This window comes from Corythoichthys intestinalis, chromosome 18, assembly GCF_030265065.1.
Source record: "Corythoichthys intestinalis isolate RoL2023-P3 chromosome 18, ASM3026506v1, whole genome shotgun sequence".
In the NCBI taxonomy this organism is placed as follows: Eukaryota; Metazoa; Chordata; class Actinopteri; order Syngnathiformes; family Syngnathidae; genus Corythoichthys; species Corythoichthys intestinalis.
This window is the reverse complement of record NC_080412.1, coordinates 8,284,684-8,300,049: the sequence shown is the minus strand read 5'-3', so window position 1 is coordinate 8,300,049 and position 15,366 is coordinate 8,284,684. Positions and strand designations below refer to the sequence as shown.

The following is a 15,366-nucleotide window of genomic DNA, read 5'->3' as shown; positions in this document are numbered from 1 at the left end:
GAACGACAAAATGTGTACATAAATATTGCAAAAGATACAGTGATACTAGTTTGTTGTGAAATCAATTAATACAGGTATGGCCCACCCTTATTCGTTTTTTCCATATTTTGAATGTTTCATACGCTTAAAAAGATATTATTTATAATATATTTGGACTTTAGTGCATTGGCTCGTGTCGGATTATATCCACTAGAGGGCATTGTTTCTAACTAGCTTTTGGGGTTGAGGCGGGAAACCAGGAACGCTCAATTTGGTTTTAATATACTGTACTTATTGCAAATAAATGGCATAAAAATTCCGTCATATGCTCTTACTATGACTTTTTGAAGCTTCCAATTTTATTAGGGAAAAAAAAAAAAATAACCACCCCATTTTATGTCCTTCCTTACCAGAGATGAGTAGTGACCATAGGCGGAGTTTGACTTTTGGGCCAGGGGGGCACAACATGTTGATGACCCCGGAACGCAGTGTCAGCAATAAAATGAACTTACAAGAATATTTATAATAATAAATTGACAATGAGCGTTTTTTGTTTGCCATCATTCTTGAGGGGAATTCTAAATCAGGCTGCTTAGGCAATACTTTTTGGCAAGATCGTCATCCATTGAATATGGTACACCCGCCGGTGTCGTGCCAATGTAGTTACCCCAGTCAAAAATTGTATCCCCTGGGCGGAACCATATGGAGGTAGATTTGTGTCTTTATTATTCAATCCCCCCCCCAAAAATTGCTTCAATTAAAAAATAGTTGCTTCAATCAAAATATATATTTTCAACATAAAAAAAAGTCGCTTCAATTAAAAAAAAAAAAAAAAAATGAATGCAAAAATTTTGAAACTTAAAAAAAAATGCATGTGAAAGCTATTTTTCTTTGATTTTTTTTTTGTGTGTGTGTTTTTTTTTTATTGAAGTAACGTTGATTTGTGTTTGGGCCACATTTTGGCTAGGACATTTTTGTCTTTATTTTTCAATCAAAAAATAAGTTGCTTTAAAAAAAACATTTTTTTCTAAAAGAAAAATCACTTCAATAAAAAATAAAATAAAATAAAATAATTAATAGAAAGTTTTTGAATGCGAAAAAATATTTTGAGATTGAAAAATTTGCATTTAAACACTTAATTTTTCATTGAAATAGTTTTCTGTGATTGAAACAATCCTTTTTGTGTTTGGGCCATATTATGGGTAGGACATTTGTGTCTAAATCGTTTAATCCCAAAAGAAGTTGCTTCAATCAAAACAATATTTTTAATCAAAGAAAAAAATCATTTGAAAAATAAAATTGCCCTGCCCTAATTTTTTTAAAAATTATATGCAAAGCAAATAAGTTGCTAGTCATATGATCTGTTCGCAAAATAATTTTGACCCATTATAATTTTTTGTGTGTGTTCATTTCATTCATTTTTGTTGCAGTTTTATTGCTTTTACAACTTATATAGGGAATTCAATTACATGCAATGACACTTTTCAGCCACCAGAGGGGCCTGTCCACCCTTAAAATCCGCTTATGCTAGTAACACATTACATTTACTCCATTACATTTACTCGAGTAACTTTTTGAAAAGAATGTACTTCTAAAAGTAGTTTTACGAAGCCATACTTTTACTTGAGATTTGTGAAGAAAAACGCTACGTACTCCGCTACTTTGGGCTACACTAGAGTCGCGACATTTTTCTCTTCATTCTACATATTAGATTTTTCTTTTCTTTTTGCCAGCGATGCTAACAGTAGTTCTACCAGTTTTTTCTTCATTCTACATATTAATTTTACTTTTTTTTCTTCTTTGCCAGCGATGTTAACAGTGGCGCTACCAGTTTCATCAATGAGACGTCGCTACAATAATCACGTGACTCCATTATACCGATTGACCACAGAAAACCGGAAATATGATCCATTTAATTTCATAATAGGAATCATAAAGGAACTATTCACTATTCGAACTAGGTATTATTTTCTCCACTAGAAAGTTCATGTTTTTTCAGCGAATGATGCTGGAATTTAATGATTTTTGGGGATTTTTTTTTTTTGTATTTCTTTGGCTTAATGCGGTTATGTCATAGGTTATAGTACAGTATAATAATAACAGTTCATATAGATAACATTTTGCTGAGAAAAAAAAATATTGTTAAAAAAGAAAATCTAACATCATAAGCAGTTACTGTTACTTACAATGTCACTCATTACTGAGTTCTTTTCACCAAATACTTTTTACTTGTACTTGAGTTCATCTTTTGGATGACTTTTACTCTTACTTGAATAATATTATTTTGAAGTAACGCTCCACTTGAGTAAAAATTTTGGGTACTTTTCACACCTCTGGTCCTGAACGGATTGAACGTCTACTAGTTAAAAACTCATTTCGATTCACAGCGGGATGAAAAATGCTTAAAAAAAACAAAACAAAACAAACAAACAACTTGGGTCTTTTTAACATCTATTTAATGCTACCATAATATGAGAAATTTGGAAAATACAAAGATCAGCTTATTCATACATTTGAAAATCTTGAACATTTACCCAAAATATAAAAGAAAGCAATGAGTTTATAGTATTACAAATTTGAAGAAAAAGGACAAAGAAGCCCAGAGACGCCAGCAATGAGAATGTCAATTGATGTTGCAAAAAAAAAAAAAAAAAAAAAGCCACAAAAACAAGATTTAACTAACGGGCAGCTACTAGTGAAACACCGCCCCTCTGTGGCTGCGATTTGTAATTACAACTGTGATTTCTAAAACGTCACTGTAAAAAAATAACAAGCCTTCACCGTATTTTTCATGCGTTGACTATGGAAGTGGAAGATTGTGACAAATAGACAAGGTATGCACAATAATCATATTACCTTTTTTTTTTTTTTTTTTTGCTTGATTACAGCTGGTTGAGAAGAACAGAGTTCGCAAGTGCACATAAATCGACTGCCCGCATAGGGCAACGAGAGGGGATCGAACGGGGCGGAAGTGTCGGGGCTAGTTTTAATAGCACCCTGCTGTGGAAGTTGCGGCTCCCCTTAAGCAGACTAGCCCCTTTGCTACGACCCGGGAATCCTCAGCATGGTTGAACGCGCGTGCCAATGCTCGTCTGATCCGCAACACCTTGTATGCGCACGATAAAAGGTACCCGAAAACAATCGGCGAAGACGATAAGAAACCTCAGAGACCAGACATCAAGATAATTCTACCTCTTAAAAGTCTACTGTGAAGCTGGGGGAAGGGGGAGTGAGGATAGGTAAAGAAAGAAAAAAAAAAGGAAAAGACGCTTTCTAAGCACGCTCTCCACGGATTCGGCGCGCCAGCTGGATGTCCTTGGGCATAATGGTGACGCGCTTGGCGTGGATGGCGCACAGGTTGGTGTCTTCAAATAGTCCCACCAAGTATGCCTCGCTGGCCTCCTGCATACACAGACATGGATGAAAGTGAAAAATTATTATTTGACTGGAACTTTTCTGTTTTTTCCCCCGCCATTCCTGAGACTCACTGTTGTTTGCATCAACAATGTTGATAAAAATATTTCATCGATGATGACGAGCTAAAAACGTGGCTTGGGAGACTAGCACATACACTGGCCAAAAGTATTGGCACCCTCACGATTCTGTCAGATAATGCTCAATTTCTCCCAGAAAATAATTGGAATTACAAATGCTTTGGTAGTAATATCTTCATTTATTTTGCTTGCATTGGAAAAAAAACACAAAAGAGAATGGACCAAAAAAAAAAAAAAAAAACTCCAAAAATCGGCCGGACAAAAGTATTGGCACCCTTTGAAAAATCATGTGATGCTCCTCTAATTTGTGTAATTACCAGCACCTGTTACTTACCTGTGGCACAAAACAAGTGGTGGCAATAACTAAATCACACTTGCAGCCAGTTAAAATGGATTAAAGTTGACTCATCCTCTGCCCCGTGTCCTTGTGTGCATCACATTGAGCATGGAGAAAAGAAAGAGGACCAAAGAACTGTATGAGGACTTGAGAAGCAAAATTGTGAGGAAGCTAGGGATGTGCCATCTTGGGCAGCCCACGATTCGATTATGATTCAGGGTGCTACGATTCGATTATTGAACAATGGTCACGGTATTGACGATCACGGTTATCGCGGCGGTCTGTACTGTCCAGTCTCACAAATCGGAATTCGTGTAGCAATTACGTCATCAAATAGCGAGAGAGACGCTACAGTAGTGGTGTTGCTGTGCATTTTTAGCGCCTAGCTTGCATTGAACACAGCTTTTGGGGAAAGGCCGGGCTTGACAACAGTCATGAAAAATAAAAATGGATTGAGGATAAGCCTGAGAATGATCAGTTTTCTCTCTGCTCTATATGAGCAATATTTCAACATTGTTTACACGGCCGCGAGGCAGGGCAAACTGCCCATATGTATGTGTGACATGCACGGACAGACTGCGTGTATGCTATCGATCCATATAAACTTGGAATAAACGGGGGTTATTTATGTCTGTTATGTGTCCTTTTTTTGAAAAGCAAAATATGATATCCCTGGAATGACGGATGACAGCCAGCATGTGTGGCCATTTGTTTTGATGCTTCTGCGCATGCGGGTCTTCTTGTTCAGCGCGTGTCGAACTGCGAATTTGTCCGCATGCGTAATACTTAAATCAGGGGTGTCCAAACTTTTTGCAAAGAAGGCCAGATTTGGTGTGGTAAAAATGTGGGGGGCCGACCTTGGCTGACGTCCTTTACGTAGAACAATATATTCAAGCAAATTTTAGCAAGCCATTCTGTGTGTCACATTTACTTTATAATTTTTTTGAATTAATAATTTCAACAATCTTGCAACTAGCCTTTGTGGCGTTCTCTTTCGACTCTCGGGCTCTTGCAAAATACTGCTGCTGTGAAATTAAACTAGCTTCAAGTTGCTTCTTGTCGTACATGTCAGCGTGTCTTGTTTGGTAATATCGCCTCACATTGACTTCTCTAAAAACAGCGACTATCTCTTTGCAAATGAGGCAGACACAAATGTTGCGTATTTTAGTGAAAAAAATAGTCCAATTTCCACCTATGCTTGAAGCGTTGGCCGTCACACGCAATCAACTTTCATTTTGTTGTTGCTGATTGTCGCCATTTTAGAAAATTGAAAGTCAAGGGTCACACGGGGTAATGTTGCTTAGAGTACTGCTGCCTTTTAGTGGGTAAATGAGGAGCAGCATTTAGTATTTAAGCTACTTCATTTTCTGACCAATTTATTAAGTCTGTGTGCCTGCCAGATGTTATTGATCTTATGACAGAGGCTGGGGGCCGGATGAAATTTGACCACGGGCCACATTTGGCCCCCGGGCCGAACTTTGGACATGTCTGACTTAAATGGTCTCAATTAGGGCTGTCCCAAACGACTAATTTTCTCCCGATTAGTCAGCCGACTATTTTTACGATTAGTCGACTAATCTAATAATTAAAAAAATAATTAAAAAAAAATTTTTTTTTTTTTTTACTAATTTAACAATGAAATTTTTGTTGACGCTTATCAATTCACAAAAAATATATTGGAACACTTAAATTATTTATTAAAGTACAAATAAACACGTAAATAACAATAGTAAATCACAAATAAACAATGACTTCAAATGCTGAAAGAATTTAACTAGTGTAGCATCCTGATTGGAAAGATGGTCTCTTACACTGATGGATTACAACTTTTATTCCATCCTTGATGTAAACACACCGTAAGAGCTATGGTGCACACAAATAAAACAACACAATTAGGAATTAACAAAAACTTTTCACCTTTTTCCTTTGAAACCTTTTTATATATCAATGAATTGCCTATATGAATTGCCTTTACCTTAAATTACCTTATTATTATTATTATTATTATTACCTTACCATTGACAATCTCTCCCTTGAGTGCAATCACTGTATATACTGTATATGTTTATGACCTTCTAACCTTATATAATTTTCTATACCATAAAATAAACCATAACATGAAATAAACCTTTCAATTAGCATTAAGAACAATACTAATAGCACTTATAGTCCCACCATTGTCAATGAAACATCATTATTTAGTAAGGCGACAGCACCCTCCGGTGTACAAAAAATGAAAAGACAAAAAAAAATTACAAACTGGGTGACGGCGCTTGGTGTTTATTCACGGCCGACGTGCAGCCAAGCTTGGCATTGAAGAGACAGGACAGAAGCCTGTACCCTCCTTTGTTTCTTTGAAATAAGTCAGTGTTTTGGACACTGGTGCGCTTTTTTTTCTGGCTTTGTGCCGCTTTCCCCGCTTGCATACAGAGCATCCAACATTCTGAACTTTCCACACATATATTTTTTTAACCCTTCATTAACCGTCGACGGGATGTTGTGCTCGTCGACGGATTTACGTCATCGATGACGTCGACTATGTCAACTAGTCGGGACAGCTCTAGTCTCAATGGACAAAGGCAGTCTGAACGGGCACGCCAAAAAAACAGATATGACAAAACATGCCTAAAAATCGATTTTTGGAACACCTTTTGAGGAAGCATGGGCAATCTCCAGGCTAAAAGTCCATCTCCAAAGACCTTAATGTTCCTGTGTCTACCGTGCGCAGTGTCATCATTAAGTGTAAAGGGCCCAGCGTGAGAAAGCTGGGTCTCCCTCAGAGGACATGGGTCTTCCAGCAGGACAATGACCTCAATCTCACTTCAAAAAGCACTAGAAAATGGTATGAGAGAAAGCAATGGAGATTTCTAAAGTGGCCAGCAATGAGTCCAGACATGAATTCCATAGAAAACCTGAGGATAGATCTGAAAATGGCACCCTTCAAATCTCAGAGACCTGGAGCAGTTGGCCAAAGAAGAATGGTCTAAAATTCCAGCAGAGCATTGTAAGAAACTCATTGATGGATAATAGAAGCGGTCGTTCACAGTTATTTTGTCTGGCCGTTTTTTGGAGTTTTCTGTAAATGATTATGATTTAATTTTTTTCTTCCATTCTTTTGTATTTTTTCATTGCAAGCAAAAAAAATGAAGATATTACTACCAAAGCATTTGTAATTGCAATCATTTTCTGGGAGAAATCGAGCAATATCTGACAGAATTGTAGGGATGCCAATACTTTTGGCCAGCCGTGTATCTTGGCAAGAGACAATATACAATATTGCTTTAGCCCAGGACAGGAAGTCCCCAGGTTACAAACGAGTTCCGTTCCTACCCTGGCGAAGCAACCCAAATTTCCAAGCAAGTTGAAATGATCCCTTTAAAAATTAAAATAACTATCCAAAAAATCCAAAAGTATTGTATTTTGTTTAATGGTGGAGGATACACTGCCCTCTGGCGGCAGCATTGGGTCTGGCTGGACAGCCATTAAATAATGCTTTCATACAGGAGCACTCAGATGTCTCACATGGATAAAGGATAGCTGCACTCTGGTTTGGGCCACATATGGCTGTAAATTGCTTCAGCTAATACATTCATATGAAAAAAAATAGGACACCCCATGAAATTTTCAGCTCTTTATTAAGGAAGTGAACACACTTAGCAATGTCTGATCTTGTTTTTCTTTATCTCTTGAAAAGAAAGTTATTTAATAGCAGGAAAAAAACAGAAATTAACATTGTTTTACTCATGAAACCAAATTTATCAACAAAAATGCATATTCTAACTGAGGAAAAGGTTAGGACACCCTACCATCTAATAGCTAGTTTTACCCCCTTTGGCTGAAATAACTTCAGTGAGACGCTTTTTGTAATGGTAAATGGTGTTATAGCCATCTACCAGTCTTTGACATTGGTCTGAAGAAAGTTTGCCCCCCTCCTCAACGCAGAATACTTTCAGCTGTGAGATGTTTGAGGGGTTTCTTGCATGTACAGCCCATTTCAAGTCACCCCACAGAATCTCAATGGGATCAAGATCTGGGCTTTGACTCGGCCATTCCAGGACTCTCCATTTCTTCCTTTTCAGCCAGTCCTTGGTGGATTTACTGGTATGTTTTGGGTCATTGTCATGTTGCAGGGTCCAGTTTCGCTTCAGCTTTAATTTTTTCACAGATGATCTCATATGTTCCTCAAGCACTCTCTGATTCACGATTAAATTCATGGTGCAATCTATGATGGGGAGGTGGCCAGGTCCTGCTGCAGCAAAGGATCCCTAAACCATGACACTTCCATTTAACCTCCATGCTTCACAGTTTGTATGAGGTTCCTTTCCTGGAATGCTGTATTGGGTTTTACACTAAACATGTCCCTGTTCTGGTGTACAATGATTCCAATTTTACATTCATCTGTCCAAAGAATATTAGTTCATTAGTGTTGTTCTTTGTCTACATTCACTCTGGCAAACTTCAGTCTGGCCTTTATGTTCTTCTTGGAGAGAAGAGGTTTCTTCATTGCACACCTCCCATGAAGGGTAAACTTGTGAAGTCTCTTTCTGATTGTTAAAGGCATGGACTTTCACATCAACAGTAGCAAGAGCCTGCTGTAGGTCCCGTGATGACATTTTAGGGTTTTTGGAGACTTCTTTTAGCATCTTGCGGTCTGCTCTCAGGGTGAACTTGCTTGGACGGCCAGACCTAGGCAGTTGTTTTGAATGTCCTCAACTTGTACAGTTTTTTCCGGACAGTGGAATGGCTGATTTTATATTCTTTTGAGATCTTTTGAAATCCCTTACCAGACTCATTAGCCATCAACAATCTTCTTTCTGAAGGCCTCAGACAGCTCCTTTGATCTCACCATAGTGTTTTCACTCACTTCAACAATCAGTCACTGTTGAAAGTGTTCTGCATTGAGGAGTGGGGCAAACTTTCTTCAGACTGATGTTAAAGACTGGTAGATGACTGGTAAAAGTTATTTCAGCCAAAGGGGGTAATACTAGCTATTAGGTTGTAGGGTGTCCAACTTTTTCCTCAGGTAGAATATGCATTTTTGTTGATAAAATTGGTTTCATGAGTAAAACAATGATAATTTTTGTTGTTTACCTGCTATTAAATCACTTTCTTTTCCAGAGATAAAGACAAACAAGATCAGACATTGATAGGTGAACAACTGAATATTTAATGTGGTGTCGTAATTATTTTCACAGGACTGTATATGTTTGTGTATGCATTTTAATGAAGTTTAGAGCTACACTTTGTGGAGTTACGTGTGAGCGATTTGCTATGTGTTAAATACAAAAATATCACCTGAAAATGAGCCTGCACCTTTTAATACGGAGCGCCGTATGGTCGCTAAAATACAGTAATATACAAACTACATGATTCAAAAACAACTGTAACAATCACTAATGCTTGGCCCCTATTCCCTCACGTATTACCACCCACAGCCTTTCCTGCTGACAGATTTCTGTCATTAACCCATGTGCATACAGAAAAAAACGTTAAAAATGTAAAATCATGTCGCGCATGTGCACAAAACGCACCTGCAGAGCACCGATGGCGGCGCTCTGAAAACGCAAGTCGGTCTTGAAGTCCTGAGCAATCTCCCTGACCAAGCGTTGGAAGGGCAGCTTACGGATCAGCAGTTCTGTGGACTTCTGGTACCGACGAATCTCTCTCAGAGCTACGGTGCCGGGCCTGAATGATGATACCAAACAGTGTTTACGCACTATGAGGCGCACCTAAAAGCCTTCAATTTTCTCAAAAGCCAACGGTGCACCTTACATATGGATCAATATCAATTCATCATGGCATGACATTCCCTTTAACGCAGCTCCATCTAGTGGATGCACAACATAACCCCAACCACTACTACTATTGCGCCTTATAATGCCGTGCACTTTATTTATTAGTGCTGCAATGATTAATCGAGTAACTCGAGTATTCGATTAAAAATTTTTTTTTCCGAATTTTGTTGCTTCGAGTATTCGTTTAATTAAAGTGCCGTTGTAATGGTTTATTTTGAAAGTGTTTGCATTTAGTTTCATTGATTAGGGTGGATACACTGCCATCTGGTCTGCCTATTTTCACATGGCTGAATCCAACTGCTCCGAGTTAAGACTAACATAAGCTAAGTTTTTGTTTGAGCTAATGTTTTTTTAATGCATCCGTAATTGAGTTTATAGGTATATTTAGCAGTTTTTTGAAAAAAAAAAAAAAAAAAAAAAAAAAAAAAACTTTAGCATTTTATAGCACTTAAGGTAGCGGACTTTTTCTGTGTAAGTTAGCCAATTGTTCTTTTGTTGCACATAGATCCTCATTTCTTTAAAAAAATTTATACCATTTGAAGCTCAACTCAGGTAATTTAATTTTTCGTGTTCCTTATCCGATTACTCGATTATTCGAACTAACTAGTCCATCGGTTAATCGACTACTAAAATATTCGATAGCTGCAGCCCTATTATATATGCAAAGTTGTAAAATAGGCCATTCATTGAAGGTGAACCTTATACTATACGAATCACGTCATCACTGGAAATTAATATTTCAAGCCCCCATTTCCTGCAAAATTGACCCAAAGGGGTGCCATTCGTCTGTGCTACATTTGCGCTAGTTGTTGTGACAACCCTCTGTTATTGAGGAGTTTAGACGCTTCGTCAGCCACGACAAAGTCGCTGCAATTGACGTCATTACTCAAAACTAATATCTCAATACCGAAAAAACTGTAGCAGCAAAAAACGAAATTTTTTTCATCACAAACCAGCAAAAACGATTGATACCATTTTTAATCAAAATGGGGGGCTGGTCGACCTCAGTGACCTATAAAAGAATTGTTGATATCTTAAAAGTTATGGCACAAACGAAAATATTTTCAGCAAAAATGAATGACATTTTAACATAAATTTGCATCTGATGGCGGGCCACCTTTACGGAGGTGGAAGGCTGACATTATGCGATCATGTATCACTGCCATTGACAGCGATAGACGGCGCCCAATCATATTTGACTAAGGGGCTGGAAGCGATCCACCCAGTCAAAATGTATTGGATGCCTATCACCGTCAGTGGCAGCCAATAAGTTAATATTTAAAAATATTGCAGCAAGAATTAATCGATTACCTTGAGTAATTCGATTAGAAAAAAAGCTTGGAATGAAATTTTGCTGCTTCGAGTATTCGTATAATTAGGAGTGGCGTTGTAATGATTTGTTTTCAAAGGGTTTGCATTTAGTTTTATTGATTTGGGTGGATACGATGCCCTCTAGTAGCAGTGAATATGACCTAACTCATTTAACATGGCTGAATCTAACTGCTCCCTGTTAAGACCAACAAAAGGTTGTTTTTTTAATGCATTTATAATTTAGTTTATTGGTGTATTTCCCAGTTTTTTGTGGGAATGTGTGTCTGAATGATTTGTTAAGAGCATTGAAAAAAATTGATAGCATTTAAGCTAGTGGACTTTTGCTATGCAAGTTAGCCAGTTGTTATTTTGTTGTACTTAGATCGTCGTTCATTTATTTTTGAAACAGTTTGTAGCTAGGCTGAGGTATTTTAATTTATTTTTAAATGAAATTGCAATCCTGCATCATTTAAAAAAACACTTGGGAATTTTATTTTGTACTCGCATGTCATGCTCTTTTGAAAGTGCATTCTTAGCAAGCATTTGTTTTACTCCTGAAATTTATTATGCAACGCATTAAAAGTTCCTAATCTGAAAACCCGGTTATTCGAACTAAAGACTTGATAGATTTATTGACTACTAAAATGATAGCTGCAGACCTACTTTAAAATAAAAACATTTTATAAACCTTATCTTTTTCACACAATTTCTTTTAACCGCTTAATATGATCTACCGTTTGGCCTGACTGGTCGCTTTCTTACATATAGTCATCCTCTTACAACATAATAAACATTACCCGTAATGGGCACTTGCTAAAACCTGCCCCTAGCTACAAAATGGCGTCCCCGGATTTGTCATCTTTTTGTGATTGCAGCCGCGCATGCCCTCTTGTGGCAAGCCTTGTTTACTCCCAATTCAAGGTCAGGGTCTTGTTTTGATGCTGACTACGTGGTGGATCCACCAATGCTAATTTCAACAACAATGAGGTTAGTTAAGGTCACATTTGAATCATGGGCACTTTTCAAAGTGACAATGGATGATGTAAAGTTATATATAGATGTGATTTTTACCCGCTAGGTTGTTTTTTATATTACATATTATATAATATATATAACTATATAATATATATTACTTGTATATGAAATATGAAGTTGCTATGATGATGCCTTATGCCTAGCCGTCCTAGCCGTATTGGCTAATAGGGGTATGCATGTACTGTATATATGGTTTTGAAATCCATTCTATTCTACTGGTTAAAAGTCAATCACTGTAAGGTCACAGGTTAAGTAACATGATTTGACACCAAAAATATGGACTTTTTTGTGAAACTTTATTTTGATTGGTAAGGGGTCAAGGATTGTGCCTAATTAGGTCAAATGTCAAGTAAATGTCATAAACATTTTGTACTAAAAAAAATGATTATAAAAAAATGAGTGAGATATAGCTTAAAACATTCAGAATCTATTATATTTCATCCTTATTTGGATCACAAAAAGTAATGGGGACTATTAGTAGTACACTTTTCCCCCTGTAACTTTTTTTCTGTTTGGAATTTTTCAATGAAATAAAAAATGACATCGTTGTGTTAGTGAGCCCTGTAGGATTCAAGCAAAAATTGTGAAAAACACGACTTCTCAATCCCCCCCAAGTGCCTACCTGTAACGATGGGGCTTTTTGACGCCACCAGTGGACGGGGCACTTTTGCGAGCAGCTTTAGTGGCCAGCTGCTTACGAGGCGCTTTTCCTCCTGTGGATTTACGGGCAGTTTGCTTGGTACGAGCCATGACCACAAAATATCACCTAAAGGAAGTCAATCAAACATCAATTAGCTCCTTTGTTGACATGTTTAATTCAATATAGATCAATATGATACATCATACTGTATTACATGTCCATGTGCAATTTTACATTTACACAGTGATGGTGTATTATCAAAACAAAATGAAAAATTAAGATGGTGGGGAAGAAAAACTCACAGAAACTGGTTTATTGACAACTTGAAAATTCAAGAATTCAACTTTGAATACACTAGCTAGTTCAAACAACAAGCTATGGCAACGGTCCAGATGTATTTTAGCTTTAGTTGCTATGACGTCACATAGCAACCTCATTTTTTTTTTAAACACTGGACAACGCTTTAAAGGCCGTGACGGTATCTATCCGTCTATACCACAATGTTATATCGTCATAGTTCAATTCTACTTTTTAAACGTCACGATGCATTACGCGGCCCGTTTCGGACTGAGTTATATTTCGCTATGTAGTCCAATAAACGTTTTTTTTGTGTAAACCCAATTCTGAACATTCTCAGAAGCCAACCAATCAGCATTTTGCTTTAGCGTTCAAGAACCAATCAGCGTTTTTTGCTTTCGCTGTCAAGAACCAATCAGCTTTCGCTTACGGTCCACAAGGGCGGAGTCATCGACTGATCACTCTTCGTTCGAGCAGGATTTATGGCCGCTTAAGAAACGATGAAGACTCCTCACGTCGAACCAGACGCAGGACCGTAACGACTAATTAATTATTTTAACAAAACATTCAAAATGTGTGTGTATCGATTACGTCGAGTGTAACGACACACGATGAAAAGCAGCTCCATAGAAATCGCCCGTAGGAAAAATTAAATAAAAAAATACATCGGCGTTTAGAAGCTGAGCCGTTTCCTCACTTGTGGTGGGGGAACTGCTTTTTCTCTTCATATTTAACGTCGAAATTTGTCCACATCCCAACACACAGTAAAACGTGAAGCCATCGAATTTCACACAAAATCGTTTTACGAGCAAAATATCACTGTATTTCACTCACCAATGGTAAATAATGAGCTGTTTCCTGGCAGAGAAGCGGAGCGTGTTGTTGCAGTGTCAGATATTTACTATCTCTCACACAATGGAAGGCAGGCAAAATGGCGCCCGTGTCAATCATGTCTCCCACAATGCAACTCAACCCAGCAATTGTAAACAAAACATTAGCGTTTCACTCGATGAACTAACACGAAAAACGCTGTTATTATCGCCGGTGATATATTAACGGAAGCAATATTGTTTTGCTCAATAAAACCGAGGAAATTTGGGAAAATAGCTTTGCTCGCGTACATGAAATGTCAACAAATTCGAAGCATGGATTGTCAAATGTAAGATTTATGTTGGGACGCGTAACCTAAAATCCTAAATAACGGGCTGGGTGATTCATTACTGATTATACAAACGACTTGAGAATTTTGATGCTCAGGGGACATTTTTCCTCGTTTGATTTTTTGATCTATTATTACGTTGCCATTGACAGCGATAAACTTCAAATCCATTTTAAATTAGGAAAATGAGAATTAAAGCAGTGGTGGATGAAGTACTTTTTTAAAATGTAAAAGTACAGATACACGTGCAAAAAATAATCACTAAACATATATGTTAAAGAATGCATGAGGAACATTCAAATGAAGTTGAGCATCTCGTATGGCCTGCACATGGCACAATCCCCAGACCTCAACATTATTGAGCATTTACAGTACTGGCCAAAAGTATTGGGACCCCTGCTTTGGTAGTAATATCTTCATTGATTTTGCATGCAATGAAAAAACAGAAAAGAGAATGGGGAAAAAATTAAATCATTATCATTTTACACAAAACTCAAAAAATGGGCCGGACAGAAGTATTGGCACTAGTGCGCCAACGATTAATCGATTAACTCGAGTATTAGATTGGGGAAAAAAATATTAGAATTAAATTTTGTTGCTTCGAGTATTCGTTTAATTAAAGTGGCGTTGTGGTGGTTTATTTTGAAAGAGTTTGCATTAAGTTTTTATTGATTAGGGTGGATACACTGCCCTCTGGTCTGCCTTATTTCACATGGCTGATTCCAACTGCTCCCTGTTAAGACCAACATAAGCTAAGTTTTGTTTGAGTTCATTTTTTTTTAATTCATTCGTTATTTAGTTTATAGGTATATTTGGCTGTTTTTGTGGGAATATGTGTTAACCATTTGTTAAGAGCATTAAAAAAACAACTCAGCATTTTATAGCATTTAAGCTAGCGGACTTTTGTAATGTTAATTTAATTAATTTCTATTTTGTCTTACATAGATCCTCATTTATTTTTTATACTGTTTGAGGCTCAGCTCAGGTATTTAAAATTTTCATGTTCTTTATCCGATTACTCGATTATTCGAACTAACTAGTTCATCGATTAAAGGACGAGTAAAATAATCTATAGCTGCAGTCCTAATTGGCACCCTTTGAAAAATCATGCGATGCTTCTCTAATATGTGTGACTAGAAACTGCAATTTCTGGAGAAATTACACCTGGTCTTTCCTGTGTGGCTTTACAGATCGTAGCCCAGCCCAACGAGAGATTTCAATGAAAGATGCGGATGGTGGATAAAGAACTTCGACTAACATCCAAACAAGATCAAGCAGTCCTGCAGTCCGAGGGTACAACAGTGTCAACCTGTACTATC

General features: G+C 37.3%; 1 protein-coding gene across 1 annotated transcript; it reads right to left on the bottom strand.

Annotated features, from left to right (window-relative positions):
• Positions 1 to 2,418: 2,418 nt before the first annotated feature.
• h3f3c (H3 histone, family 3C) lies at positions 2,419 to 13,885 on the bottom strand. The gene is made up of 4 exons (XM_057821319.1): positions 13,723 to 13,885; positions 12,574 to 12,717; positions 9,342 to 9,495; positions 2,419 to 3,381 (listed from the first exon to the last, which is right to left on the bottom strand). The coding sequence occupies exons 2-4, from the start codon at positions 12,699 to 12,701 to the stop codon at positions 3,253 to 3,255; spliced, it is 411 nt and encodes a 136-aa protein (XP_057677302.1). The 5' UTR covers positions 12,702 to 12,717; positions 13,723 to 13,885; the 3' UTR covers positions 2,419 to 3,252.
• Between the last annotated feature and the right edge of the window lie 1,481 nt (positions 13,886 to 15,366).

Excerpts from the sequence above, each read along its gene's own strand:
- h3f3c (XM_057821319.1), bottom strand. The coding sequence starts at position 12,701 with ATGGCTCGTACCAAGCAAACTGCCCGTAAATCCACAGGAGGAAAAGCG. Across the intron at positions 9,496-12,573 it reads AAAAAGCCCCATCGTTACAG|GCCCGGCACCGTAGCTCTGA; the intron begins GTAGGCACTTGG and ends ATCATCATTCAG. Across the intron at positions 3,382-9,341 it reads CCGCCATCGGTGCTCTGCAG|GAGGCCAGCGAGGCATACTT; the intron begins GTGCGTTTTGTG and ends CTGTGTATGCAG.